Below are 27,051 nucleotides of genomic sequence, written 5' to 3' on the forward strand. Positions count from 1 at the left end.
AGTACCATTTCCCAGAGGCACAAGCAGACCATTGTTGGAGTGAGTGTAGTCTCTTAATAATATTGATGGATGTTTGCTAATGGAAGGGAGAGATGCCTCAGGAATTCTCCCAGCTGCTCTCACCACTCTCTGAAGAGACATTCTGTCAGAGACATTATAGCCTGTTACCAGACAGAGATGCAGTTGATCCGCAAACTTTCTATGCTGCATCTGCAAAATGTGGTGAGCGTGAGTGGGAAGAGACAAGCTCTTCTCATGCAACCCATGAAATGTGATCACTTAGGTGCCCACTTGACTAAGGAGAAGTTGTATCGGTTCCATCAGAGATCATTTGTTATGTCCACTTCCAGGAGCTTTGTGGTCCTGATTGACTCCACAGTGGAGCCAGTAATAGAGAGAGAAAGGTGGGTGGCATGGTTCTTCCTGAAGTTGCCATTGATCCCCTTTGTTTTATCAAAGCTGTGGGTCAGGTATTTGTTCTCATATCAGATCACAGCTTGTTTGATCTTCTCTCTATAAGAAATCTCATCATCACCATTGATGAGGTCTATCATTGTTGTGTTGTCCATGAACTTAATGATGTTGTTCATGCAGCACTTTTCACAGAACATGTGGGTCATCAGGATGAAGAGCAGAGGACTCAAGATGCAGCCTTGGGGGACACCAGTGCTCAGAAGGATGGTATTTGATGAACTGTTATCAACTCGGACAGACTGGGGTCTGTCTATTATCAGCTATGAAGGGGGGTTTCTAGACCTAATAGAGCAAGCTTGTTCACAAGGGATAACTGTATTGAATGCAGAGCAGAAGGCCAAGAATAACATCCTCAAGTATATGTCTCAACACTTTGGGTGTGCCAGACTCAGATGGAATGCAGTGGCTATGGCATCAATGATGGAGCAATTGGGATGGTAAACAAACTGGAAAAGATCCAGAATTTTTAGGGTGATGTGCTTTAGAGGCACTTAGTTGTGATTAAATAAATCAATAAATCAACTGCATCATAGTTTCCCACATTAAATAATGGTGCTCTTTGTGGAATTTTAGGAAGGGGGGAAATACATATAGAATTTTTAATTAATATTTTCAGGTAATATATCATTTTTACAACTTAATACAAGTATGTACTTATATGAAGTTATAACATAAGGATAAGAACTGAATGTAACTAAAGAGTTAACTGCCATATATACTCACGTATAAGTCGGGTCTTGAAACCCAAAAAATCAATCATAAAATCAGACCCCGACTTATATGTCCATTCAAAAATGCAAAACTTAAAATTTTTTTTACATCTTCTTGCCTCCTCCAATCTCGCACCAGTTTCCCAGATGAATCGAATTTTGTTGCAGCAGCGCAGTTACCAATTTCTTTCGCTACTTCAACGATGTTTATTTTAAAACCAACTTCATATTTTCTTCTGATCGAATGCTCCATCGTCGATAAGGGATGCTCTTACGATAAAGATGTATGAGGGTGTGAGATACAAAAAACACAAATCAGTGCAAACACCGCTTCGGAATATTTTGGGTATTACCGTGTGATCACGTAGGCACAATACATAGAAAAAAAAAGGCTGTGTGCTCTGTGGTTACTCTCTCAGGTGGGCGTTAGCATATCATAACTTGTTGGACCAATAGTGTGAGTTTTCCGCATTCGACTTATATGACCGACATTATAAAATACCAGAAATTATACAGTAAAATCAAGCCCACGGGAGAACTTATCCATGAGTATATACGGTAAATGTTATTTGAAGCCTAGGCACGTGAGGCTTTTGCCTCATCTTAGAGGAGCCAACGAGTTTGTTACTAAGGTTAAAATGAAGTAAATGAATAAAGAACACCCATTTAAAAAGCAATGATAAACTAATTGGAAAGCCTAATTGCTCCTCCTATCAAGCAGTGATAGGTTCAACGGAAAATCCACAAAACACACCTAATAACGAAGCAATGTTTAGAGTAATGGCAGAATCGACATGTACACAAAATCACTGGTGGCTGTAGTTGATTGGTTTAAATGATAAAGTTCTGCATATTAAGAGCAAAATGACGTGACGTACTGGTAATAGCAAATTTTAAAAGAAGACAAATTGTTTACTTGCTCACTCCATGGACCAAGACATTTATGCAAATCTCTGTCATTCTCATCTGGTCTCCGTGAATAACTTCTAAGAAAAAGAGGAAGTTTTCTTCCCAGAACACTCTCTCTCACTGTATAGACGCCATGCAGCAATCCATGCAGAGCATTTGAGAACAACACTGCAAACCTACCTCTGGCAGAGAGCTTCTTGGTATTGATGATTTTAGCAGCGTATTCCTGTCCAGACAGCACCTTGACGCAGCGTCTCACCACAGAAAATGCACCCCTGAGAAGACAAAAAAAACTGTTAGTGTCTGCAGCCAACTTCCCATGAATTTATTGAACTGTACGTATTATTCAAAATAACTGAAAAATTGTAAGTGTTTGAACTTGAGTGCAGGTATTCAAGTAGTTACTTGCTTGGATGGATTCCCTAGTTTGTGTATCTGTGCAGGTGTATCAAGAGGCTTGTTTGAGCAAACACTGGGCGATCAGGCTCTCATCTGATCTCAGACTCATCAAAATGCAATGGCTTAAAAAAAACCCATCCGCTCGTCACTGCTACGCCTTCTTCTCATTTTGCTTACCTTCAAAACCCATACGTCTTGACCCTACACCTCTGCTCTTTTTATTTCATTCTGTGCTCATCTCATTTCTTACTTTCTGATGCTGCTTTGCTTGGTAAGGGTCACTGTGACAGCAGGTCAGCCAAGCCTTCCCTGTCCCTAGCTACAGATTCCAGCACTTCCTGCAGAATCCTCAAGTGTTCCCAAGCCTTCAAAGAGATGTAATCCCTCCAGTGTTGTCCTTGGTGTACCCCATGGTCTCATCCTAGTGGGATGTGTCTGGAGCACCTCTAGCAGAAACCCCAACATCCCCTCTTATCACATGCCCAAACCACCTCAGCTGACTTCTCTCAATCCAAAGGAGCGGTGACTCTACTCAAAGGTTCCCCCAATTGGTGAACTTCTCTGATTATTTAGAAGTATCAGCCTAACCAGTCTGCTACTTGTACTTGAGATCTCATATGGTCAGCAGAGAGATGTAGATAAACTGGTAAACCGAGAGTTGTATCTTTAGATTCAGTTCATATTGCAAAAATGGCTGCTGTCACATCATTCTGGTGGATGTTCAACATTAATGGTGGTTAGAGTGACACCCCACTCACTGCATAAAGCACTTTGAGTAGTGAGAAAGTGCTATATAGATGTAAATAATAATAATAATAATAATAATAATAATTATTATTATTATTATATATTATTATTATTAATATTATTAAAGGTATTATATACCAGTGTTTCTCAACATTTGGGTTCTGGACTCCATAGATTTGTCTCCACCTTAAATTAAAAAAACAAAAAAATTAAATAATCCACTGCTTTAATGTCATATGGACCACTGATTGCAGATTCCAGTTTTAAGTCAAAGGGACATTTTGCTCCTGCGACTGCTTAAAGTCCGATTATGAGTAGATGACAACCTGTTATACACTTTGCTGCATGCTTCATGAAGAAAGCCAGCATACACTGACAAGTTCTTCAAATGCCCTGTAGCATCACCTTCTCCGAATTCTTTCAATTCCATATCAGCCTTACAAGATTCATCCCATTAATCTAAACCAAACAGAATATACAGTATACATTTACTTTTTACAGTGAAGTGTGGTGATCAGTGGCTGTTGTCTGCAGTTTTCTACTTTCAAGGCTTCACAAAAAAACACTCTAGAGAGTTTGTACCACAAGCCAGCAGGAACTCGGGGATCATCTCATTCCACGTCACATTGTCAAATTGCAGAGCAGCTTGTCTTGCCTCATAGAGTTGATAGGCGCACCAAAATTCCAGTTAAGTGATACACCAACAAACATAATCCTCTCTGCTCTCTTGTCATTTACCCCTGATATCGGCAAACTTGTGAAAATCATACAAGCCCAGGTTACCAAATAAAAACACAAATAGACAGTAAATTTCATTCAGCTTTAAACACCCATGCCTGGAGATATTTTTGAATGAGTGCCATGCATATTTCATCTATTATGTACACTGCATTTGAATATTGAATGTGTATTTACTGTTATGTGTTAATGTGTGCCATTCTAGGGAAAATGTTGGCTTGTTTACATCAAAATTATCCTCCTTAAAAAAAAAAGATAAGTGCCTGTGCATCCGTGTCCGTCTTGTTGCTATCATTCCAAAGAGATCATTTCAAAAGATGGCGTATCACAAACATTTTTAGTAATAAAATGCATTCCATTTACCATTTTAACAGATGGCATATCATAAACATTAACACTGCTTTTACAAATCCCATATCTAATGGCATATAACAGAGGCGCATGCATTGTATTTGTCATATTCAATATAAAGTGCATCACAAACATTTACAAATTCCATCCCAAATGGCCTATAACAGAAAGATATGAATTGCATGGTGTATTTTCATTATTTAGATTTCAACTTGTCTTAGATGAGTAGCACAGCTAGTTTTCTAATATAAGATCATCACTGAGCCAAAATGGTTAAAACTGGGTGCCAAGGCTGAAAAGTTTGAGAACCACTACTATTTACTCTGCATTGTAGCTCAGTGTCTTTCAGTACTGTCTTTATGAATATTGCTTGCTGACAAGAATGTAAGATGATTGTTGCATATTAAATTGCTCTGTAATTTCTTTTGTTCTAATGTTCACTGCTAAAGAAAGAAATTATAAAAGAAAATGCTAATTCCTTGAGTGCAGGCTGCTGAGACATTGTAAGTAGACAAGCCTAACTGTGCTGAGTAACTGAAATAATGATGTCTCAGTAATATGCTTTGTAGTAATAATCACCATACAAAGTACTATATAAAACAGCTTGCTTGACTGATCCAACACTGAATACCTGCTCCATCATGGTGACATTCAAAATGGCTTATTTATTCAAGCGCCATTGCCCCACTGTTCTTGCTAAAGCACATGTTTCTCCAGGGGTTATTTCTATTCGGTGCAGCCTTTGTCTCCATGGATACGGAATGCTTTAGCAGTGTTCTGCCATCCAAAGGCGCAGCCAGCAGAGATGGTCCGTGCGAACATAGCAGCAGACTGCTTGCCTGAAGCAGAGTGAAGAGTGTCACATCTAAAGCAGGAGAACAATTAGCCTCAACTTTGGCATGGTCCTCAAGAAAGACAAAGTGGCCAAGGTATCCAGCATCTGCTCTTTTGCTGACTTCCAATAAAGTAGCAAACTCTTTCTGTTTGAGATGTCTACATCTCCTGCGGTGGGCTGGCACCCTGCCTTGTGCCCTGTGTTGGCTGGGATTGGATCCAGCAGAACCCTGTGACCCTGTGGTTGGGATATAGCGGGTTTGGATAATGGATGGATGGATGTTTACGTCTCCCTGTTATAAACAAAAAAATCCTGGAGAAAAGCAGTAGGGCGACGATACGTGATCTTCATGTTAAGATCACGGAAGACACTTAAAAGACCTGCAAGACTAAAGAGATTGGCCACGGACCTTAAACATGAGACTTTGTGCCAAGAGATTGACCCAGGACCGTCTTTTGCGATGACGTAGAACATGAGGTTCTAGCAAGACATGCCCTACTTACAAATAAATAGCAAGGGCAGCCAGCAACTTGAACACACTCAGTCATGTTTTGGCTTTAAGCACACGCAGATCCAGGGCTCTCAGCGCATATAAAGTGTATAAAGACAATACGTTATAAATGAAACATAGACGACTAAGTGAAGAAGAAAGCAGCGCGGAGAAAAGAGACGCAAAAGCGTTGGAGAGAAAAAAAAAAGAAAAAGAATAATCTAGATGCAAATTCAGAAAATATGGAAAGTAATTATCAGCCAAGTGGAATTGAAAAAAAAAGCATGTCCAATCGGGATGTTGGCGCTATACACATGCAGAGCAGGTCAGAGATTATGAAAGCAGTGGAATTCAAAAGGCTCAAAAGAAAATGTTGGCGCGATACACATGTGGAGAAAATTAAAGAATATGAAAGTAGGAAAATTAAAAAGTATAAAAAAAAAGAAAGTAACGATCGCAGGAGCGCAAACAAATGGAAATTATTACTCGAAAAAGGGAAAATAATCACCACGGACCAGGTGGCATTGAAAAAAAAGCAGGATAAAACGAGGTCAGAAATAAAAGACAAAGAGTAGAAAACAAAGTAAAACGTCATAAAAAGGCTAAAAAACAAGGACAGCCAAACACATGCAGAGCAGGTTAGAGAAAATGAGAACTGCAATTCAAAAGACTCAAAAAAAACGTAGGCGCGAGACACATACAGAGCAAGATACAGAATATGAAAGCAGCAAACGACCGTGTCAAAACAAAGACAGTAAACATCGCATTAGCGCAAAGAAAGAGAAATTATTACTCGGAGAATAGAGATCGAATATATGGACATTGGTATGTAAATATTGAAAGGCTTTGAAGTTTAAGTCAAGAGAATTTTGAAAACGGAGTTTACCGCTCATGAATTTATTGGTTACTTTGCAAAAAAAAAATGATTAACTGCTGATGATGAAGTTCATTTTGTCTGTTCTGAAATTCCAAACAGAGAAAGCTACCCTGAATTATGGTACAAAGTCATTAAACTCACGTCTCACTGACCTCATTAAAAAGACTCAGCACGTTAGTACTGAAAAGATTCCAAATATTGGTTTTACAGAATTTCTGAAATAAAAGTGAAACAAATGTAATAGCAACAATTCAAAGAAAAAAAATCTTAAAAGTGTGTATCCAGAAAAACAAAAACGGGTGTTTGGCAAGCGAAGCAAGTAGGGAGCGAAGCCCCCTAACGTACCTAAAATATAAAGACCACGTGCATTTCTTCATCTTTATCATTCCAGCATTCTGTATCCCACACTTGACACTGTTTATTCTCGCCCCAGTAGCTACACATGGACCTCTGGCACATTTTTATTTCTCCATCTTAGCATTCTGTATCCCACACTTGATGCTCATCAGCTGGTAGTTACACTTAATCCACTGGCTGCACACATCTGTCCATCTTTGTTGTTCAAGCATTCTGTATCCATTACTAATATACATAGCATCAGCCTCCTTGTTTGCCTGTCACTTCACCATAAGAAACCAATAAGTGCAAGCACGTTTGCCAAGATGCTTTTGATCAAGACCATGATCAAGGTTCTAGCCCTAGAATGTAACCATTTTTGCCATACTTGCATTCTGAGTCCTGCACTTGACGCTCTTTAGTTTGGCCCCAGTTGTTATACTCGGAGCCCCAGTTGTTACACTCCATCTTTGTCGATCTAGCATTCTGTACTCCACACCCACACTTGACACTCCTCAGCAGCTACATGTGGACCCCCAGTCACATGCATTTCTCTGTATTTGTCGTTCTAGCCTCCTGTATCCCACTCTTGACACTCATCATTCTCTCTAGAGTGGTTACATGCAGACCCCTGGTCAAGCACATTTCTCTGTCTTTATTGCTTTTCTATTCTTTTTTCCACACTTGATTCTCAGAAGAAGGCACTGCTCTTCTTCTTCTTCATCCTCCAGCTATGGTGTTCTTCATCAAGTCTTTGGCCTATTCAGTTTGCTTAACAGTCAGCAGATGTCACATTTTCTTTTTCTTTTCAACATGTCACTTTGTCTGCCTATCACTTGTCATAAAAAACTCATAAGACCAGGTCAGTTTGCTGCTACATGAAATGCTTTAAAATTCCAGAACGTATCAGGTCATAAGCTTTCAATCGCGGGCAAAAATTAAGTTCATGAGTAATCAGGACACAGATGGGTAGACCTTGGCATTTTATGATACATAGATAACCATCCATAAGGTAAATGCAGCTGGCCAGAAATCCAAGACAACCACACATGGAGAGCGCAACGTGTCTGTGTCCTTAATGTTGTGCAATGCTGCAGGGCAAAACCAACACAGCAGGGCAAGTGCAACTGGATCCTGAAATCATGATCTGTATTTTTGGTGTAATGGCTTTGTTATTCTGTTGCTGCAGGCTTTTGTGCCCTGTTCAATACTAAAATGCAATCATTTATGAAGGATAGAAACTTTCACTGTAAATATTGTTAACAGTGTTTAAAGCAGGCATGTCTTAGAAATGTCAAACTAAAAGGAAATACACATCACTGTGAAACTGGCATGTATGGAGCTAAGGACTGAAATTCCATGGAATGGTTATGAGGCTGTTTAGCTTTGAACCAAGACATCTTTAATGTAATACAAGAAGGACTGATTCTCTATCCTGTGGTTATGGCCACACACTACTACACTATCATTGAAAAAATGGCATCATTATTTGAAAACAATCTCTGTCCATACTAGCACTTTCCCATCATTGAAGAAAGTAGTATCTCTAGCCCTGCTAATATGACTGAAAATGCATATGACATACTGTACAGGTTTGCTTACATTCTACTTGTGCACATCGGTGAAAACAAGCCAGACATTCATTTACAGCTTTCATTTACACACAGAGAAGAACAATGGCAAACATGAAAAGCAAAAAAGAACAGATTGTTTTGTTTGATTTGACAATGAGGTGAAATTATTATTGAGAGTAACACTTGAGTATAAGGTGAGCAAAGAGGCTGAGAAAATGTAATGAGTAGCATCCCGTCAGAGATGGGTCATGTGATAAGCTTGAACCAATCCAATCAGGGAAGGGTCATGTGATAAGCATGACCCACTCCTACCAGGCAAGGGTCATGTGATAAGTATGAACAGATCCCATCAGGGAAGGGTCATGTGATAAGCATGAACCACTCCTACCAGGGAAGGGCCATGTTAAAGTATGAACCAATCCCATCAGGGAAGGGTCATGTGATAAGTATGAACCACTCCTACCAGGGAAGGGTCATGTGATAAGTATGAACCGATCCAATCAGAGAAGGGTCATGTGATAAGCATGACCCACTCCTACCAGGGAAGGGTTATGTGATAATTATGAACCGATCCAATCAGGGAAGGGTCATGTGATAAGCATGAACCAATCACAGTGTGATGTCAAAACTTTTCATTTTCACCCATCGGCACCGCAATGCTGTCAGATATAAACAGCTTTGAAGGCCATTTTCAAAGGCCCCTGTATTCAGAGGTTAAAAACAAGATGTTAGTGTATAAAGGAATGGTGAAAATGAGGACTAATGTTTGCATTTATTAAAAAAAAAATGTAGTAGTGTTAGGGTTGCCAGACGTCCCTTACTGTATATGTGGGGCATGACCCATATTTGATCATTTTGTCCCCTGTCCCATACTGACCTTTTAGGAACACCCAAATGTTCATTTTCAAATTTCGTAAAAAAATATATTTTTACTACCTTCATACGGTACTTAGTTGTAACTTTATAAGTAATTATACTTTCTTTTCTCAGACTCTCTTGATGAAAATAACCCAGATGTAATGAGGAAACTCGTGTTTGCTGCCTGTTTGCAACTTGCTCAGTTACTGTGGTTGGCTGAGGACAGCGACACTCTCACCGTTTTGGTCTCCAGCCGCGCTGCTCTGCAGTTCTGGATCAGCATTATAACATCCAATGACGGTCAACAAAGTGTGTTGTTACTATTTGCCACGGCCCACTTTTTTTCTAATTAAAAAATAATCTATCCATCCATCCATCCATCCCAGATGCCAAAACTTAAGTGTAAATTTCGTACTGAATATTCCAGGGAATGGACATTTACCAAACAAGGCAGAAGCAGTTTTGAAGCAAACTGTGGTGTATGTAATTGCACTTTCAGTAAATAATTTTCAAATGATTTTACTTTTGTTTTTCCTCATAACCCATTAAAATCCTTGCTTTATGTTTTTAACTTATGTCTCTACTTTTATAAAATATATTGGTTTGGGTGTGTAGGGGGCATGTATAAATTTATATATGTAGTAATATATAGAGATAGATTTTAAGAGAGTCCCATATTTCTAATTTTCTAATCTGGCAACCCTAAGTAGTGTGGATGTAGCCTGAGAAAGACTTTATTTATTATGACACAACAACCTTGACTGGGTTCTGTCGTGGTGACACATTGGTTATGGCGATTCCATCACAACTCCAGAGTCATGGGCTTGGTTCCCAGCCTGGCCATTATGAATAAGCTTTGATGGACAATTGTATCCTTTTACAGTCATATGAAAAAGTTTGGGAACCCCTCTCAGCCTGCATAATAATTGACTCTCCTTTCAACAAAACAGATAACAGTGGTATGTCTTTCATTTCCTAGGAACATCTGAGTCCTGGGGTGTTTTCCGAATAAAGATTTTTAGTGAAGCAGTATTTAGTTGCATGAAATTAAACCAAATGTGAAAAACTGGCTGTGCAGAAATGTGGGTCCCCTTGTAATTTTGTTGATTTGAATGCCCGTCACTGCTCAATGCTGATGACTGGCAACACCAAATTGGCTGGATGAGCTTGTTAGCCTTGAACTTCATAGACAGGAGTGTCCAATAATGAGTGGTAAAAAGTATTTAAGGTGGTCAATTGCAAGTTGTGCTTCCCTTTGACTCTCCTCTGAAGAGTGACAGACAGCATGGCATCCTCAAAGCAACTCTCAAAAGATCTGATAACAAAGATTGTTCAGTCTTGTGGTTTAGGGGAAGGCTACAAAAAGCCATCTCAGAGGTTAAAACTGTCAGTTTCAACTGTAAGGAATGGAATCAGGAAATGGAAGGCCACAGGCACAGTTGCTGTTAAACCCTGCAGATCTGGCAGGCCAAGAAAAATACAGAAGCAGCATATGAGCAGGATTGTAAGAATGGATACGGACAACCCACAGATCACCTCCAAAGACCTGCAAGAACATCTTGCTGCAGATGGTGTATCTGTACATCGTTCTACAATTCAGCACAATTTGCACCAAGAACATCTGTATGGCAGGGTGATGAGAAAGAAGCCCTTTCTATACTCAAACCACAAACAGAGTTGCTTGTTGTATGCCAATGCTCATTTAGACAAACCAGATTCATTTTGGAACAAAGTGCTTTGGACTGATCAGGCAAAGATTGAGTTATTTGGTCATAACAAAAAGCACTTTGCATGGAGGAAGAAGAACACCGCATTCCAAGAAAAACACCTGCTACCTACTGTCAAATTTGGTGGAGGTTCCATCATGCTGTGGGGCTGTGTGGCTGTGTGGCTAGTTCAGGGACTTGGGCCCTTGTTAAAGTTGAGGGTCGGATGAATTCAACCCAATATCAACAAATTCTTCAGGATAATGTTCAAGCATCAGTCACAAAGTTGAAGTTACGCAGGGGTTGGATATTCCAACAAGTCAAGGACCCAAAACGCAGTTCGAAATCTACAAAGGCATTCATACAGAGGGAGAAGTACAATGTTCTGGAATGGCCGTCACAGTCCCCTGACGATTGATGATTTGAAGCAGGCTGTCCATGCTCGACAGCCATCAAATTTAACTGAACTGGAGAGATTTTATATGGAAGAATGGTCAAAAATACCTCCATCCAGAATGCAGACACTCATCAAAGGCTATAGAAGGACAGCATCTAGAGGTTGTTATATTCACAAAAGGAGGAGCAACTAAGTATTGATGTGATATCTCTGTTGAGGTGCCCAAATGTATGCACCTAATTTTTTTAATGATTCATATTGCATATTTTCTATTAATCCAATAAACTTAATGCCACTGCTGAAATACTACTGTTTCCATAAGACATGTCGCATATTAAAAGGAAGTTGCTACTTTGAAAGCTCAACTATTTATTGATAAACAAAAATCCAAAGAATTAAGAAGGGTTCCCAAACTTTTTCATATGACTGTATATAAATGCTTCAATCTCTGCATAGATCAACATGACTTTTTCATATGACTGTACCTCTGAGCTCTTTTTTTATATGGCACCTTCACCAAGAACACCTGTACATTTCTCAAATCCAAATGAAATGTTAATGTAAAAAACAAGGAAGAACAAAACATTGCTTTGGGGTGTTTTCATGGCAAATTTGTTTGGAATTTTTTTAACCCCTTATTCCAGTTCATGTTGTTGTTGTTGTTGAACACATGAATCATAATTAAGCAAACCAAAACAACTGTATCAAAAACGCTTTGGACGTGGTGGTCTTGGCACAGTACGAACCAAACCATGGAGCAGTTCACGTGAGGTATGGATGACTTATTATTTAAAGGCAATGTAACCACAAAGGGGAGACAATGAGCCCCATACCACAGACACAGTAATACCTGGTTTAAATAAAAGGTTTTCATTTGCTTCCAACACCTTCCTTATACAAACACCAACCACAATACACAAATATAAATTCTCTTCTTCTACCTCCTATAGAGTGTTGCCCGCTGGTCCCGACTCTGACTGCATCAAGTGAGGCAGAGGACTATCTTTTAAATCTGACCTGGGAATTACTTCTGGTGGTCTTTTAGAGCACTTCCAGGTCACGTGGTAACCAGAGCAGTCCACCCTCTGGCAGTAACCAAAGACCCCATAAGGACTGCGTTTCAGGACTCAAACTCTCATGCCATCTCACAGGTCTCCTAATCTAGTTCAGCCCGGAGGAATACTGCCACCTGTCGTGTGGGGGAATGAACTGCTCCCAGTATGCCCATTTACCCAATCATTCCATTATAGCTTCCTGGCCAGTATGGAGGATGAAGTCTCTCCTTCCACTATGGCCCCTACAACAATTTCATAGTCACTGTAGGCAGCAGCACAAAACCACCTAATGGGCATCATTGCATTTTTAAAAACTGAGGCCAGCTTAAGAAAAAAGTGAACAGTGGTACTGTCAGAAAAGATGTCCAAAAGATTTAAATCTAATTAAAGACAACTGGAGTGGTGCAGTGGGTAGCGCTGCTGCCTCGCAGTTAGGAGACCTGGGTTCGCTTCCCGGGTCCTTCCTGCGTAGAGTTTGCATGTTCTCCCCGTGTCTGCGTGGGTTTCCTCCCACAGTCCAAAGACATGCAGGTTAGGTGTATTGGCGATCCTAAATTGTGCTTGGTGTGTGTGTGCCTTGCGGTGGGCTGGCACCCTGCCCGGGGTTTGTTTCCTGCTTTGCGCCCTGTGTTGGCTGGGATTGGCTCCAGCGGACGTCCGAGACCCTGTAGTGAGGACATAGCGGGTTGGATAATGGATGGATGGATGGATAAAGACAACTGGGGAAGAGAATGAAATGGACGCTGCCTCACAGAAGCTTCATAGGAACATCACATTTTCTGAAGGCAATTGGCACGATTGGTACAGGTCACTGCCACCACTGAGACAAGTTTGACTGTGCTCAAGCTTCTTGACCTCTGAACACTCATAATGAGACCCATCAGAAGATTCAAACCACCAACATCTTATGTACTTTGCAAAACATAAGGCCTAACAGTCGAGAGCTTGAAAAGAAATGCTTTCATGACACAGAATCAAGGGAAACACAATGACAAGCTGCTAAAGCCTAAAGGCCAACTCAAGAAGTACAAAAGGAGGAGCAACTAAGATCCACGCTGGAAAGTTTTAAAGTCATTTACTTAAATGGGAATTACGTTGTATAAGGGCTGTCGCCAATTATAAATTGGAAATGCTTCTTCCAGTCCATCTTCCTGAGGGCACTTGATGCATAATTCAAGCTCCATTTGTGAATGTAAGTTTAAATTTACCTGAGCGTAAAAAGTAAGTTCTCTTTTATCGATTTAATTTACGTTACATAACCAAAGCTGCAGTGACTCTCTTGAGAAAAATGAGATCCTGCTTTAACCCTAATATCCTAATATGATCGGTGGAGGACATCAGTAACTATAGGATACTCTAACCTCTGTAAGAACAACACAAGAACATTAAAAAATGACAGATGAGATTCAGTCCATCAGGCTCATTTGTTTAGCTCTCCCAATATTTCATCCAGAACCTTCTTAAAAGTGGCCAAGGTCTCTGCTTTCTTCCAGATCCCCTCAACTCTTTGCTTCAACTCCATGATTTGACCCACCTCTGAGTAAAGAAGTGCTTCCTGGCTTCCCTCTTAAATGCACTTCCCCTTAATTTCCACTGGTGTCCCGGAATGTGGGATTTGCAGTGTGAGTTGAAGGAATATGGCTGGATTGATCCCATTGAGAATTTTCAATACCAGGATTAGGTCCCCACATACTCCTCTCTCCTGCTTGAGACTAAAGAGTTCACTCACAGTAGGACATGATCTTAAGTCCTGGGATGCATCTGGTTGCTCTCCGCTGCACATCTTCAAGAGCTGTTATGTCACTTCTGTAGCGTGGTGACCAGAACTACATACAGTATCCCAGGTGCTGTCTCACCAGTACGCAGTGTAGTCTAACCTTAATGCCCCATGAATTAAATTCAAGAGTTTTTACAATATAGCGGAAACTGGTTAAGAGTACAGTATATTACATACAAATGTTTAAAGCTTTTCTTTACATAAAGAAACATAAATATGTGGAATGGACTTATCCTCTTGTGAGGATGTGTATCTGGACCTTCCACTTCTTCCTTTATCCTAGTTAGATTCAAATCTCTATTTCTATCTTCTTCTATCTGGTTAGATCCAGTTTCCCCACTTCTCTCAAGACAGCAATGCACACCTTTGTATGAAATCTTCGGTGTATTGTCACATGGAATAACCTTCATGTTGTAAATAACAATAGACAGACACAGGGGCACTGTTATACATGTCAGGGTCGAGGCACAACTGTGCTAATGGACCCAGCCTCAGCTTAACAGTGCAGTAGCCACTTAACAAGGCTGTTACAAAGAGAACATTATCAATGTGTATTTTATACAGTAACATCCCAAACCAGATGCAAAACATTACCAACATACACCTTGATAGCTGTGCTACCTGACTAAGATGGGATGAAATCTAAATAATCGTCACAGACCTCAGCGTTAACATTTGCAGTTCACCAAGCAATCCACATGTCTCTGTTATATGCCAATTGGCATGGGGTTCATAAAAGCTGTGTTAATGCTTGTGATGCACAAATGCAATGCATTTTAGTACTAAAAAGTTAGTGATGCCCCATCTGTTGAAATGGCAAATACAATGTATTGTATTCGAAAAAATGGTTGTGATGTGCCATCTGTTAGAATGGAAAATGCAATGCGTAGTATTACTAAAAATGCTTCTGATGCACCATATACTGGAATTACAAATGCAATTAGTTTTACTGCCATAAATGCCTGTGAGGCACCATCTGTTGGAATGGCAAATACAATGTATTGTATTACAAAAAATGTTTGTGATGTGCCATCTGTTAGAATGGAAAGTGCAACGCATATCTCTCTATTATAAAAAAAAAAAAATCTTAGGAGGGAGACTAGGGAGACGAGATGTGATCTTCTCGGAAGACAATTTGACGTCCCACGAGAGACACTTTAACATCACGAGAGACAAGGAAATGAGACAACGTTTAAAACAAGTTTACGGATGATTAACCTAGCAGTTGTTGGAATGCTTTTGGCAGACACACATCATGTGCACCCAGCTCTTAAAACAAGTGACAAGCAGAACACACAGTTCGCCAGCAGCAGCAGCAGCAAGCCACCAGATGATCCGACCGCTTTCCCTAGTCATGCGTTCAGCCCCTCTCAACCCCCCTTTACAACGCGAGCAGCAGAGACACAAAGTGGCAAAAGGACAGCTGCTGTACTGGCTTTTCAATGATCGACGCGCAGCGCGACAAGCAGAACACGCAGCTCTCCAGCAGCAGCAGCAACAAGCCAGCAGATTATCCGACGGCATCTCCTTAGCATGCAATCAGCCTCCCCTCCCCCACCCTTCAAAACACGAGCACGTTATACGTCCTGTGAGAAAGAGATTTAAGCACGCCTGGGGCCAGAAATAAAGAACCAGTATTGTTTTTATAAAAGTTTTAAAGTAAAAGTGAAAATAATGCATATGTAACAATTCCCATGAAAATAACAATCTCTTTAAATTGTATATCCGCTAAATCAAACCCGGGGGTGGGCGAGTGAAGCGAGCAGTGGTTGGAGCCCCCTAGTTACTGCTAAAAATGTTTATCATGCGCCATTTGTTGGAATGACAAATTTAATTAGTTTTACTGGCATATGTGCTTGTGTGGAACCATCTGTAGAAATTGCAAATGCAATGCATTGAATTACAAAAACTTTTGTGATGTGCCATCTGTTAGAATGACAAATACAATGCATTTTACTACTAAAAACATTTGTCATGTCCCATTTGTTGGAATGACAAATGCAATTAGTTTTACTGACGTAAATGCTTGTGTGGCACCATCTGTAGAAATTCCAAATGCAATGCGTTTTATTACAAAAAATGTTTGTGATGTGCCATCTGTTAGAATGACAAATACAACGCATTTTACTACTAAAAACATTTGTCATGTGCTGTGTGTTGGAATAACAAATGCAATGCATTTAATTACCAAAAATGTTTGTGACATGTCCACTTTTGGATTGACAGAGACATACCAACTGGATGGACAGAGAGAGAGAGACAGAGAGACAGTTACCCTTTTATTAAGGTGGATTTAGGTGTGTTATACATTACACATTCCTTTGGGAAAAACCAACTGCCACGTTGCACACACTTTATGTTCAATGTGTGATATTATCTGCTATATTGTGACTATTGGTTTTAAAATTTATGGCTATTATAATAACACATAATATGTTTCACATTGTGCTATTATGCAATAAAAAATAACTTCACCAGCTCAGCTAAGACTTTGATGTAGAGTATGGCTGTAAGGAAGTGTCGCATTTGAAGATAATGCACTCAATAGGAAGTCTATGAACCTTGTGGAGGCACAGCAGTTGCCTCACATCTTAAGATGCACTCTTAAAACTAAAGGTGTCCGAGTGGATCTTCAGAGCGATGCCATAAGGTATGGGTATCCAGCTCCGATCCTGGAGGGCCGCTGTAACTGCAGGTTTTCATCTAACCCTTTTCTTCATTAGTGATAAGTTCTTTTGTTCAAATTTTAATTGACTTGCTATTTAAGACTCATCTGCCTCATTTGCTTCTTTTATCCTTAATTAGCAGCCAAACAATATTGAGATACAAAACAGACCAACACATGAGCAGCTAACCTGTGCCCATCAAGCAAGATCTGAAATTAAGAGAAAGGTGAAGGTCTCAGCAATGTTGGTCTGCTCAGGTCCACAAAACACTTTGATGGTGGTCTCGGACAAAAGAGAATCAACAATTTTGGAAATGTCCGCTTTGGCAGAATGAGAGCATCTGCAAGCCCTGGAATGAAATAACGAAGTTAATGAACCTCAAAAGTTGGTTTCCAAGGAAGAAATTGGATGGAATTTGAGGCCTTGGCTTAGCTGGTCATCTGTTGGCTCACTTCACATCTCATGTTTGTTTGCCTGCCATCAAATTAAGTGAATTGGATCTTAAAAAACGAGGCAAATAAAATGAAGGAAAGAGACATCAATTAACAAAAGAAACTGGTCACTGATTAAGAAAGTCACAAAAAGGAAAACCTGCAGCCCTCCAGGACCAAAGTTGGACACCTCTGCCATAGGGGAACCGTTTTTGGTTCCCCAAAAGAATGATTCACATTAAGGCTCCAGAAAGAACCTTTCTTCATTTGGATTTGTAACCGGGGATCCATAAATAGCCATAAATAGATGATAACAGATATTTGAAATATCACTGGGTTCCTGATTTTAAAAAGGACTCTTTCTGCATACAGTCAGAGTGGGTAAGTTCACATTTTCTTGATCTGTTAGTATCCTATCACTCTTAAAAATAAAGGCACCGGAGTGGGTCTTCAGGGCGATGCCATAGAAGATTCATTTTTGATTCCGTAAAGAACCATCCACACGATCATTTATTTGGATCTGCAACATGGGTCCATACAGTAAATGACTATGAACAGATGGTAACAGATTTACAACATAACAATGGCTCTTAATTCTAAAAGGACTCTCGTACTGTGGGTTCACCTCCTCGGTCCTCCCTGCATTGAATTTGCATGTTCTCCCTGTGCCCGTATGGGTTATCTCCCACAGTCCAAGGACATGCAGGTTAGGTGGACTGGTGACCCTAAATTGTCACTAGTGTGTGTGTGTGTGTGTGTGTGTGTGTGTGTGTGTATGTGTGTGTGGGTTCACCCTGCGATGGACAGGCATCCTGTTCTGGGTTTGACCCTACCTTTGTGCCCTGTGCTAGCTGGGTTAGGCTCCAGCAGCCCCTCGTGACCCAGTTCAGGACAAAGTGGGTTAGAAAATGACTGACTGGGTGACTCTTGTACTGTAACACACGCTATGTCAGGGTTTTCTTAATCTGATAGAGTCCCGCTATTTACATCCATTTGAAATGTCAGACTTCTTCTAGACATTAGGAAGTTTTTCAAAGCGCAAAGAACCAACTTCATATGTATTGTACCCTCACCAGAATAAAATGGTGCTTTGTCAAGCAAAAGTTCTACAAGGAACCACACAACCCAGTAAATAAACATAAAGTGCCATTAAAGAACCATTCTTTTTAAAAGTTAAAGATGTATGTCTTGTCCACATGTTAGGAACCTTTTTAAAAGCCCAAAGAATTAATTTCATGTACAAGAACACTTCCCTGAATTAAATGGCTCTTTGAGTCTGCGAGGAGCCACACAACCCAGTAAAGTGCCATTGAAGAAATGATATTTGTAAGAGTGATGATAAAGGAACTGCAAACAAGATTATTATTTTTACAGGCTCTTGTTCAGAAAGCGGACACCACTTGGTTGTTTCACAGTAATTATCATTAGGTATATAAGTAGGTTTCACATTTCTGTTATCATTGTAGCCCTAAAATAGTGACTTAATCTCAGGGACCTATTTTATTGACCTTAAGGTTAGTGTTTGGGCGAGGGGATGGTCGTCTCAAGTGGTGTCCGCTTTCTGAACAAGACCCTTTTTACATTTACTTATCTGGCTGATGATACCTTCATCCGAGGTGACTTACAACATTTAGGGTATAATCTGTTACATTTCTTTTAGTGTTCCAGTTGATGCACAGGCGGGTCAAGTGACTTATTCAGGGTCACTCAGTGCCAATGGCAGAATTTGAACCCACAACTTGATGGTCTGAAGTCCAAAGCCTTAACCGCTATGCCCAGCTGCCTTCCTTTTTTATTTTAATATGGTCAAAACTTTTACAATTGTGCTACATGTATATAGTATCTGACCGGTTTAATGTTTTTATAACTACGTTTCTATCATTTAGAAATGGACAGTCTATTCACTTCGGCCGGGTTAACTCCTTACCTCAGATGTATAAGAATTCGTTTGTCTACTTCATAAACTTGAATTCATAGCTAACATAGAGAGAGAAGTCAAGCAAAATGACACCTTTTATTGGCTAAGTGGCAATATACCTCGAAAGCCTGCATATTCTAATCTTTCTAGTTAGCCAATAAAAGGTGTCATTTTGCTTGACTTACCATCCATTCTGCTATATCCTAACTACAGGGTCACGGGGGTCTGCTGGAGCCAGTCCCAGCCAACACAGGGCGCAAGCCCACGGCACAGCACATTACGAATCACCAGTGCACCTAACCTGCATGTCATTGGACTGTGGGAAGAAACCTACGTACACAGGGGGAGAACATACAAACTCCACGCAGGGAGGACTAACTCGAGAAGCGAACCCAGGTCTCCTAACTGCGAGGCAGCAGCGCTGCCACTGCGCCACCGTGCCGCCCCTGGCTTAATGTACTAGTAACATTAGTACTAGCTAACATAGCATAATCTGAAGTCTAAACAGTGGGACACTTTTCTTCTTATAACAGAATGACCACTGCCGTGTTTAGTTATTTTGTCGTGTCATTTCCAGTGTAGGGCTGCCCTCAGTGCTGACTGAGCCGGCGACACACGCACAGCGGCCGCTACTCACAGTAACATTTTTTTTTATTATTATTCTCGTCTCCTTATCGGCTCAAGACTGGATTAAAGGCTGAAATTATGACACTAAACACTCGGCCGTTTCAGATGGTATCCTAGGCTGACACCATCTGACACAAAATCCATTGCCAGTGAAAACATTTTTTTTTTGGCAGAAATTTCCCTGTAAGTAAGGCATCTGATTTTGCGTAGCAGCAAAGTCAGCTTGGGGTTTAATCAGCCGTATGCACTTCTACTGCCGCCGAGCTCAAAATCCCCCCTTTTGGAATTTTGGAGCGTTTTCAAGGAAGATGAATTGTTTCACATTCGGCATTACCATAATGCCAATAAATGCATTTGTGTTTTCTGTGTGAGGATCAACACCGATGTAAAACAGTTCATCTTACATTTTAAAATCGGCAAGCCTTCCTTAGATCTTTAATCTTAATTTTATGTCGAGGTGTTTGACTAAAATGTGGTCCTTAATTATCATACCACCAATCAAAGGAAGAGCACGTCTGGGGTTTAATATTCCTCCCAGCTGAGTAGAGCCGCCTACTGGTTACGGGATTCCTAAACGAATGGTCCAAGGAAACTGAAACAGTTAAGATAGCTCACCACAAAATTAATTAATGAATGAATTCACAAACGTCTGCTCAGTTACAGCCCATCTTGGATATTGTTTAAGCTACATAATATGTGATATCATGGAGGAATACTTCGGGGAAAATTGAAAAATAAATATAAAAGTAATGTGAAATGTGACAATAAATAAATAACATAAATTGTAGGTATGTTTTGGCAGAAAGACATTTTTCTTTCTGGTTTATGTATTTATTGAATGATTTCTTCGTTTTATTTATTTTATTGACACCACACTCAACTTGCTATAAGCCTTAAAAAGACAACTGCACTTTCACCGGTCAGTGTTGAGTGGGCGGGCTCTAACGAATACTGTTATGTGATTGGTGAATCCCCCGTAGAGTCAACGGTGTCTGGCTGAGGGTCTTTGCGCATGCTCAAAATTGTGACTGTGCGCGTCTGATACGAGTGCCAGAAAAAAAAGTTGTCTAGAATTACTGTGAAGAGCGATTACTTTAGTTCATCGTTAGGAGTTTTCACCTGACGTGCCTGTTATAGGAAAGTAGCACATGATAGCCGAAGTTTCACCTACGCTCTACCAACTAATTACCAGTAAAAAATCAGTACTCTCGCCATCTCAATTTTGATGAGTGTGACAGGTTTCATTTCAAGGCTTATTTCGTTTTATGTGCGTGAAAGTGAAATAAATGGATATATAAGTAATACATAAATAAATATTTTGTGACACAGTTAATTATTTATACTCCTATTTCGTGTTGTTATTATTTATTTATTTATTTATCTATTGTCAAATTTCACGGTACTTTTTTCTGAACTATTCTTCCATCGTTATTAAGTGTGCAGAGCTTTGTGAAATGGCTTGTTGTGAAAGGTGCCATATACGATAGCCAAACATGCATGGCCTCTGAAATCGTGGCATGGATAACAATGATTTCTAACTCGAGAAGTGGACACCGCTTCCATTTCAAAACAAATATTTAAACCAAATTAGAGGTGCGAAAGCTCCGCGCTTTTAAAACCCCTGTTTAAATGTATAATTTTTGTATTAAACGAACATAGCGGACATCTAAAAACTCTAAAAAACGCTTCCACGCGACCCTACTATGCATACAGCAGGTTTGGCATCTGGATGGGCACAGTCGGTAATAGGCCTACATTTGGTTCTTGATAGGTGTGCGTTTACCAAAGTGTTTAACTAAGGTACACGTTTCAGGCCAGATTTAAAAACTTCCGAAAACGCTGCGCACCAATCTGTCGCCGATCCGGATTGTGACACTGGAATTAATCCGTTTAAAATGTCACGTGAACATTGGTGCGCAGTGTCGACGTTAACTGCTGTGCAAATTACGGCTGCTTTATACAGAGGATTAATGTTCCGATATATTATAAAGTAAGTAAAAACATCCATTCATTCATTATCCACCCCGCTATATCCTAACTACAGGGTCACGGGGGTCCGCTGGAGCCAATCCCAGCCAACACAGGGCACAAGGCAGGAAACAAACGCCGTGCAGGGTGCCAGCCCACCGCAGGGCGCACACACCCAAAACCATGCATACACTAGGGACAATTTAGAATCGCCAATGCACCTAACCTGCATGTCTTTGAACTGTGGGAGGAAACCGGAGCAAACCCACGCAGACACGGGGAAAACATGCAAACTTCACGTAGGGAGGACCCGGGAAGCGAACCCGGGTCTCCTAACTACCCACTGCGCCACCGTGACGCCAAGTAAAAACATCATAGGGTTAATTTAATGCATTTAACTGTCAAGTTAAAACATGTTCTGAGCCGATAGAAAGGCACTCAAATCAAACCATAATACTGTATGCCGTGTTGAAATGTCACATAAAGTCGCCAGATCAAAAGTCAAGTTTAGAGCGATGTCACAGAGGGACCATTTTTGGTTCTCATCCACACTAAAGTTCCAGAAGAAACCTTTTATTTATTTAGATCTGTAACAGGCTCAATGATAGAGTAGATGATAACAGATGTGTATAAACCCTAATGGTTAGATTTTTAAAATGCTGCGTACGGTAACCTTAAAGAGTTCAATTTTGTTAGGATCCTTCAAAAAGCCTAAAGGACCAATTTCACATGCAAATAACCTTTCCCAGAATTAAACGATTCTTTGTCAAGTAATGGGTAAACTGCAATTCTCTTATCATGTCATTTTCTAACACGCTTAATTCAGACCTCGATCTGGGCGCTGGAGCCTATTTCAACAAGCATTTGGGGCAAGGCAGGAACAAACTATGCAGGGAGCCAATCAATCGCAGGACAAACCGAAACACACAGCAGAGCCAGTTCAGTGTCACCTAACCTGCATGTCTTTGGACATTGGGAGGAAACCGGAGCACCTGTATACCCACGCAGATACGAGGAGAATATGCAAACTCCACGCAGGGAGGACCCGTGAGGTGAACCCTGGTTTCCTTACTGAGAGGCTATCACTGCGCCAAGTGCCACTGTTGAGTCGAAAATTTTAAGAGCCCCGCCGATACACTCGCACTCATTCACTCGGGCCAACACGAGAGCCTCCTTTTAAACTCGCATGCACATCTTAGAAAGAAGATACACAGGAAGAAAGGAGACGGGCTTCAGTGACAGAAGACAAGTACTCGTCTCTGAAAATGTGTGTCAGCAACTCTGAGTACTGCGCCACCGTGTCGCCGCCGTAGAAGCTACAGTGAAGTAGCATGAATGTAAATTAGCGAAACAAGCGAAGCAAAATTGTAGGTATTAAATGGACACTTAGAGGTGTACGTGCGAAAACAATGCCACCCTCCAAACACTTTAAAACGTTAGTTTGACACAACAAGATCTAACTTAATAAACACTGGCGATTTGCTGGGCTGAGGTAAAAGCGGAGATAATCGATATTCCTTAAAGTGCGCTGGAATGTGGATGCCTTCAGAGCCTTTCTGTCAAGCGGACCGAAAAGTCTTGAGATGGTCACTACATGCAAGATTTATCGAGAGTCCAAACAGCAGTTTGGCTTTTCAAAATTTCAAGTGGATAATTCGTCCCCATTGTTCTTACCGATTTCGCACAATATGTAACTCAGTAAGCCGATTCAATTTGTAGAATAAGACTTTAAATACTATAAGTGTCGGCTGTGTTCATATGGGGTGATACGGTGTGCAGGATTATTTGTATTCAGTCCGTATTCGGGGAAATTTGCTCCCAGCATATTATACTTGTTGCCTCAAAACCGGGTGTGTGGGAGCTCGAGAGCCTGTGCGACCGTCCCGGGCCAGTTCCTGCCTTGTATCCCTTGCTATTTCGATCGGCTGCTGTCTAGGGCAAAGCGAATAAAGAATTCTCAGATGTTTGTTTTATGGCAGCCCAACGCATACACGACGAGCTAACGTCTGGCGAAATCTTGCATAAGAGTTTAGTGGCCACTCCAGACCTTTAAACAGCATCCCCGAAGCCAGAAATTTTGGATGCACTGAAGTGACTCAATTTTTCAACGCTTTCAAAAAAGGTAAATTTTGGGAGCGGTAAACATAAGAGTTGACTTTTAGCGAGCAGGGGTTTTAATTCGTCCAGTTTGTTAGGATCTGTGCGTATCACTCTTGCCATCTTGAAGCTTAACTGCAGCGCTGTCGCGTGTGCGCGTGTTTCTTTTTGCGCGGCTCTAACTACCGTTATTTTTCGTCTCTGCATCGGTGGACTTCTTTAAATATCCCGCGGCATCCTCGCTCGCACTCTCCAGGTAAGCTGCACTGCAGTTTGAAAACAGTCAGTCGGGACCCCTTAGTCGCACCGGCCTTTTTGTGGTTTGTTAAGCTACAACGTGCGTTCTTTTGTGTGATGACATGCCATGCTCTAAGGTACGGCTCAGCCCACCTTACCTGTCTCATCAGAACTAATACATTTATTGTTACCATTTGTTCAGTCTTGAACACTAAAACACTTTAGAGACATTTTACGACTCTCTTTTATGAACTTACTTGCCCAATTCTTCGAACATCTGGTATTCCTCGGTGAATCTGGTGCACGTTATGGTTGCCATGATTCAAAGCGTATCTTGCTTTTATTTTTCTGAGAGATGCCGATGATCGCAGAGTGTCCGGCGCTCCACCGTACGTCTCTATCGCTGCACTCTCAACTGGAGGGAGATGCTGTATGATTGACAGTCCTGCTCCTGTATCGGCCGACTGGCGTTTTTCCTCCTCCAATCCCCGTGAGCCTTCTCTTAGATACACAGCCTGGTTTCTATGACAACCTCATCTCCCCGCTCGCTCTCCTTCTCTCTCTCCCTCGCGCGCTCACAAATGCGCGCGTACGGAACTTACAGGTTTCTGCAATGTTTCCCAGAGCAACTGCTTGCTTCAACAGCCAATGAGCAACAGATTTTCGACATTTCCTTGGCAACTGCTCTTTTGATGCCAATTAATAGCAACTTGTTTCCATGACTACAAGAATCCATCAAATAAACCTTAAATTTGTGGAACTTTGTTGTATTATATAACCAACACATATTAGATAACATTAAAACATGTTGATATTTTGCTATAAAACTGTGAGTGAAGGCCTAAAACACATGCAAAATGTGAGGTAAGAGCTGATTTCCCTTACTGGTAATATGGCCACACTGTGTGTTAAATATTTAGGAAATGATACTCTTTTGAGGAGTAAGAGAATACTCTGTCTAATGGCTAACCAGCTAATCCAGGTTAGGGAACAGTGTGCTCATGCCAGTAGGTGTAAAGTGGGACACAACACTAAACAGGCCACTAGCCCATCAATTAATGTCAGCACTTAATTCTAAGCCAATTTAGATTATCAGTTCCCACCATCATTTGTAAAAACTGTTTGTTCAAGCACATAGGATTAGATATTTCAATCCTTTACAGAAGCAAATCTTATCTTGGATCAGAGCATGTTCTTGAGGTGGATTTTGATAAGTGGCAGAAGCTTTGGGAATCATCAGGTGGGCACCCTACCTCTTAGATGATTTGTTGATTTAAGCCTACATAAGACTACATCTCCAGAAGGTTTAACTATACACATTGATACCCCAGATGCACCCTACTCCACATCTGACCATCCATAGGTGCTCAGAGATCATTTTAGATCCCAGCTGCCATCACTCCTCCTCATCCATAACCAGCTGCTATTTTGCTCCTCTGTCTCAGTCTGGCCATGGAAGTTGCCACAAATCCTCTGCAGCCAACCTCTTAAAAATCTACACCTTCCATTAATGCTCCTTAGCATCTGTGGCCATCTCAGTGTATCTCAGATGTTTCTGTTCTTAAACCTTGCAGATTTATCTTCCCAGGGCACTGAGAGCTTTGAAATTAATACAAACTTCATACTGTTAGACCACAAGAGCAAGTCAGTTCTGGGGGTCGCAGTGACTATCTCTGGTGGAAATATTAGCCGTTTATCAAGGTCAACAGTCATAAACCATTCACAAATCATTTCCAGTATACTTGACACCAACTGTGTTACTGCAGGAGGCACTGACTGCCCTTGCAGGACAAAAATAAGTTCACGAGAACATCCCTTTCCGGGTTGAATAAAATGAAGTAGATGGGAGTGCAGTGGGTACCATTGAAAACTCATGCATTCTGCAACACATTAGGGATTTTTCTCAGATATTTTGGTTTCCCTTCCTCCACACTAGAGACTTTCAGATTAGGTTCATTGCTGATTCCAGTTCGGACCCCTGTGTGAGAGTGGCCAAGTACATCTGTGCCAGGCAGGAGTGTGGTATAGTGGGTCCGTGGCTTCAAAAAAAAAAAAATCTGTATAGCCGTGTCGGTCTCCGTGGGCGCGATTGCCAGTTAATGGGGTAATGGGAGCGATTTGCACCTGCACAGGTGGGTGTGGTTGTTCTCGATTGCCCCATTGGCTTCCTGTGGTGTGTGATTAAGGCGCTGCGCCCACGGGGGCCCGCAGATGTATGTGTATATATACAGGTCAACACCAGAGAAAGGGGGTGATAGAAATGGAAAGAAAAGAGAGATGAATAGATGCATCAAGGATGGAGGTGAAGAAAAAGGAGGTTAATGGACAAGAAAGAGCAGTCCTAGCAGGATGATCTGGCCACCTATAGCAAGAGACAGAACGAGCTGGGGCCCCGTGAAGGAGCATTTAGTCGACTGCGCTCTGGGGGCTAGTTCACCCCACTGAATATTCGAGTGAGTGGGGTGAGCAAGGCAGGTGTCCTTCAGAGGGATCCGAAGAGAAACTACAGGAGCACGAAGGACGAAGTGAGGAGAGCCGCCCTCAACGGTCTGGCTTTGATGTCCGTAGGGAAGCCAGGACAGAGGGTGGCTGAAGGTGCTCGTTGCTGTTGGGTCTTCGCCGGCTGAGAGAGCAATGGGTGAGCCGGGGAGAGAGTGACAGAGATGGGCCAGAGGATAACGAGAGAGACTGCTTTTTGACTTCTGCACATTTTATCCTCGGATTTTAAAGGATTTATTTATTGATCATTGTTATCCCCACTGGACACTTGGTTTGATGGAATATTTATTGAAACTGATGCACTGCACTTTTTGTTTTGATTACTGTTATAATTAAAGCATTTTGGCACTTTATGGGTATATCCCCTGGCTTCAC

The 27,051-nt window shown here is 41.1% G+C and overlaps 1 protein-coding gene across 2 annotated transcripts in view; it reads right to left on the reverse strand.

Moving 5' to 3' along the window:
• camk2a (calcium/calmodulin-dependent protein kinase II alpha) overlaps positions 1-24,640 on the reverse strand; it is a 410,473-nt gene extending 385,833 nt beyond the window's left edge. For both annotated transcript variants that reach the window (XM_039774535.1, XM_039774534.1), the window contains exons 1-2: positions 24,435-24,640; positions 2,274-2,368 (exon numbers count right to left, since the gene is read on the reverse strand). In XM_039774535.1, coding sequence (XP_039630469.1) covers positions 2,274-2,368; positions 24,435-24,496 — 157 coding nt within the window. In that variant the 5' untranslated portion in view covers positions 24,497-24,640. The remainder of the gene's footprint in view (positions 1-2,273; positions 2,369-24,434) is intronic.
• Between the last annotated feature and the right edge of the window lie 2,411 nt (positions 24,641-27,051).

Source organism: Polypterus senegalus, chromosome 13, assembly GCF_016835505.1.
Source record: "Polypterus senegalus isolate Bchr_013 chromosome 13, ASM1683550v1, whole genome shotgun sequence".
Classification (NCBI taxonomy): Eukaryota; Metazoa; Chordata; class Cladistia; order Polypteriformes; family Polypteridae; genus Polypterus; species Polypterus senegalus.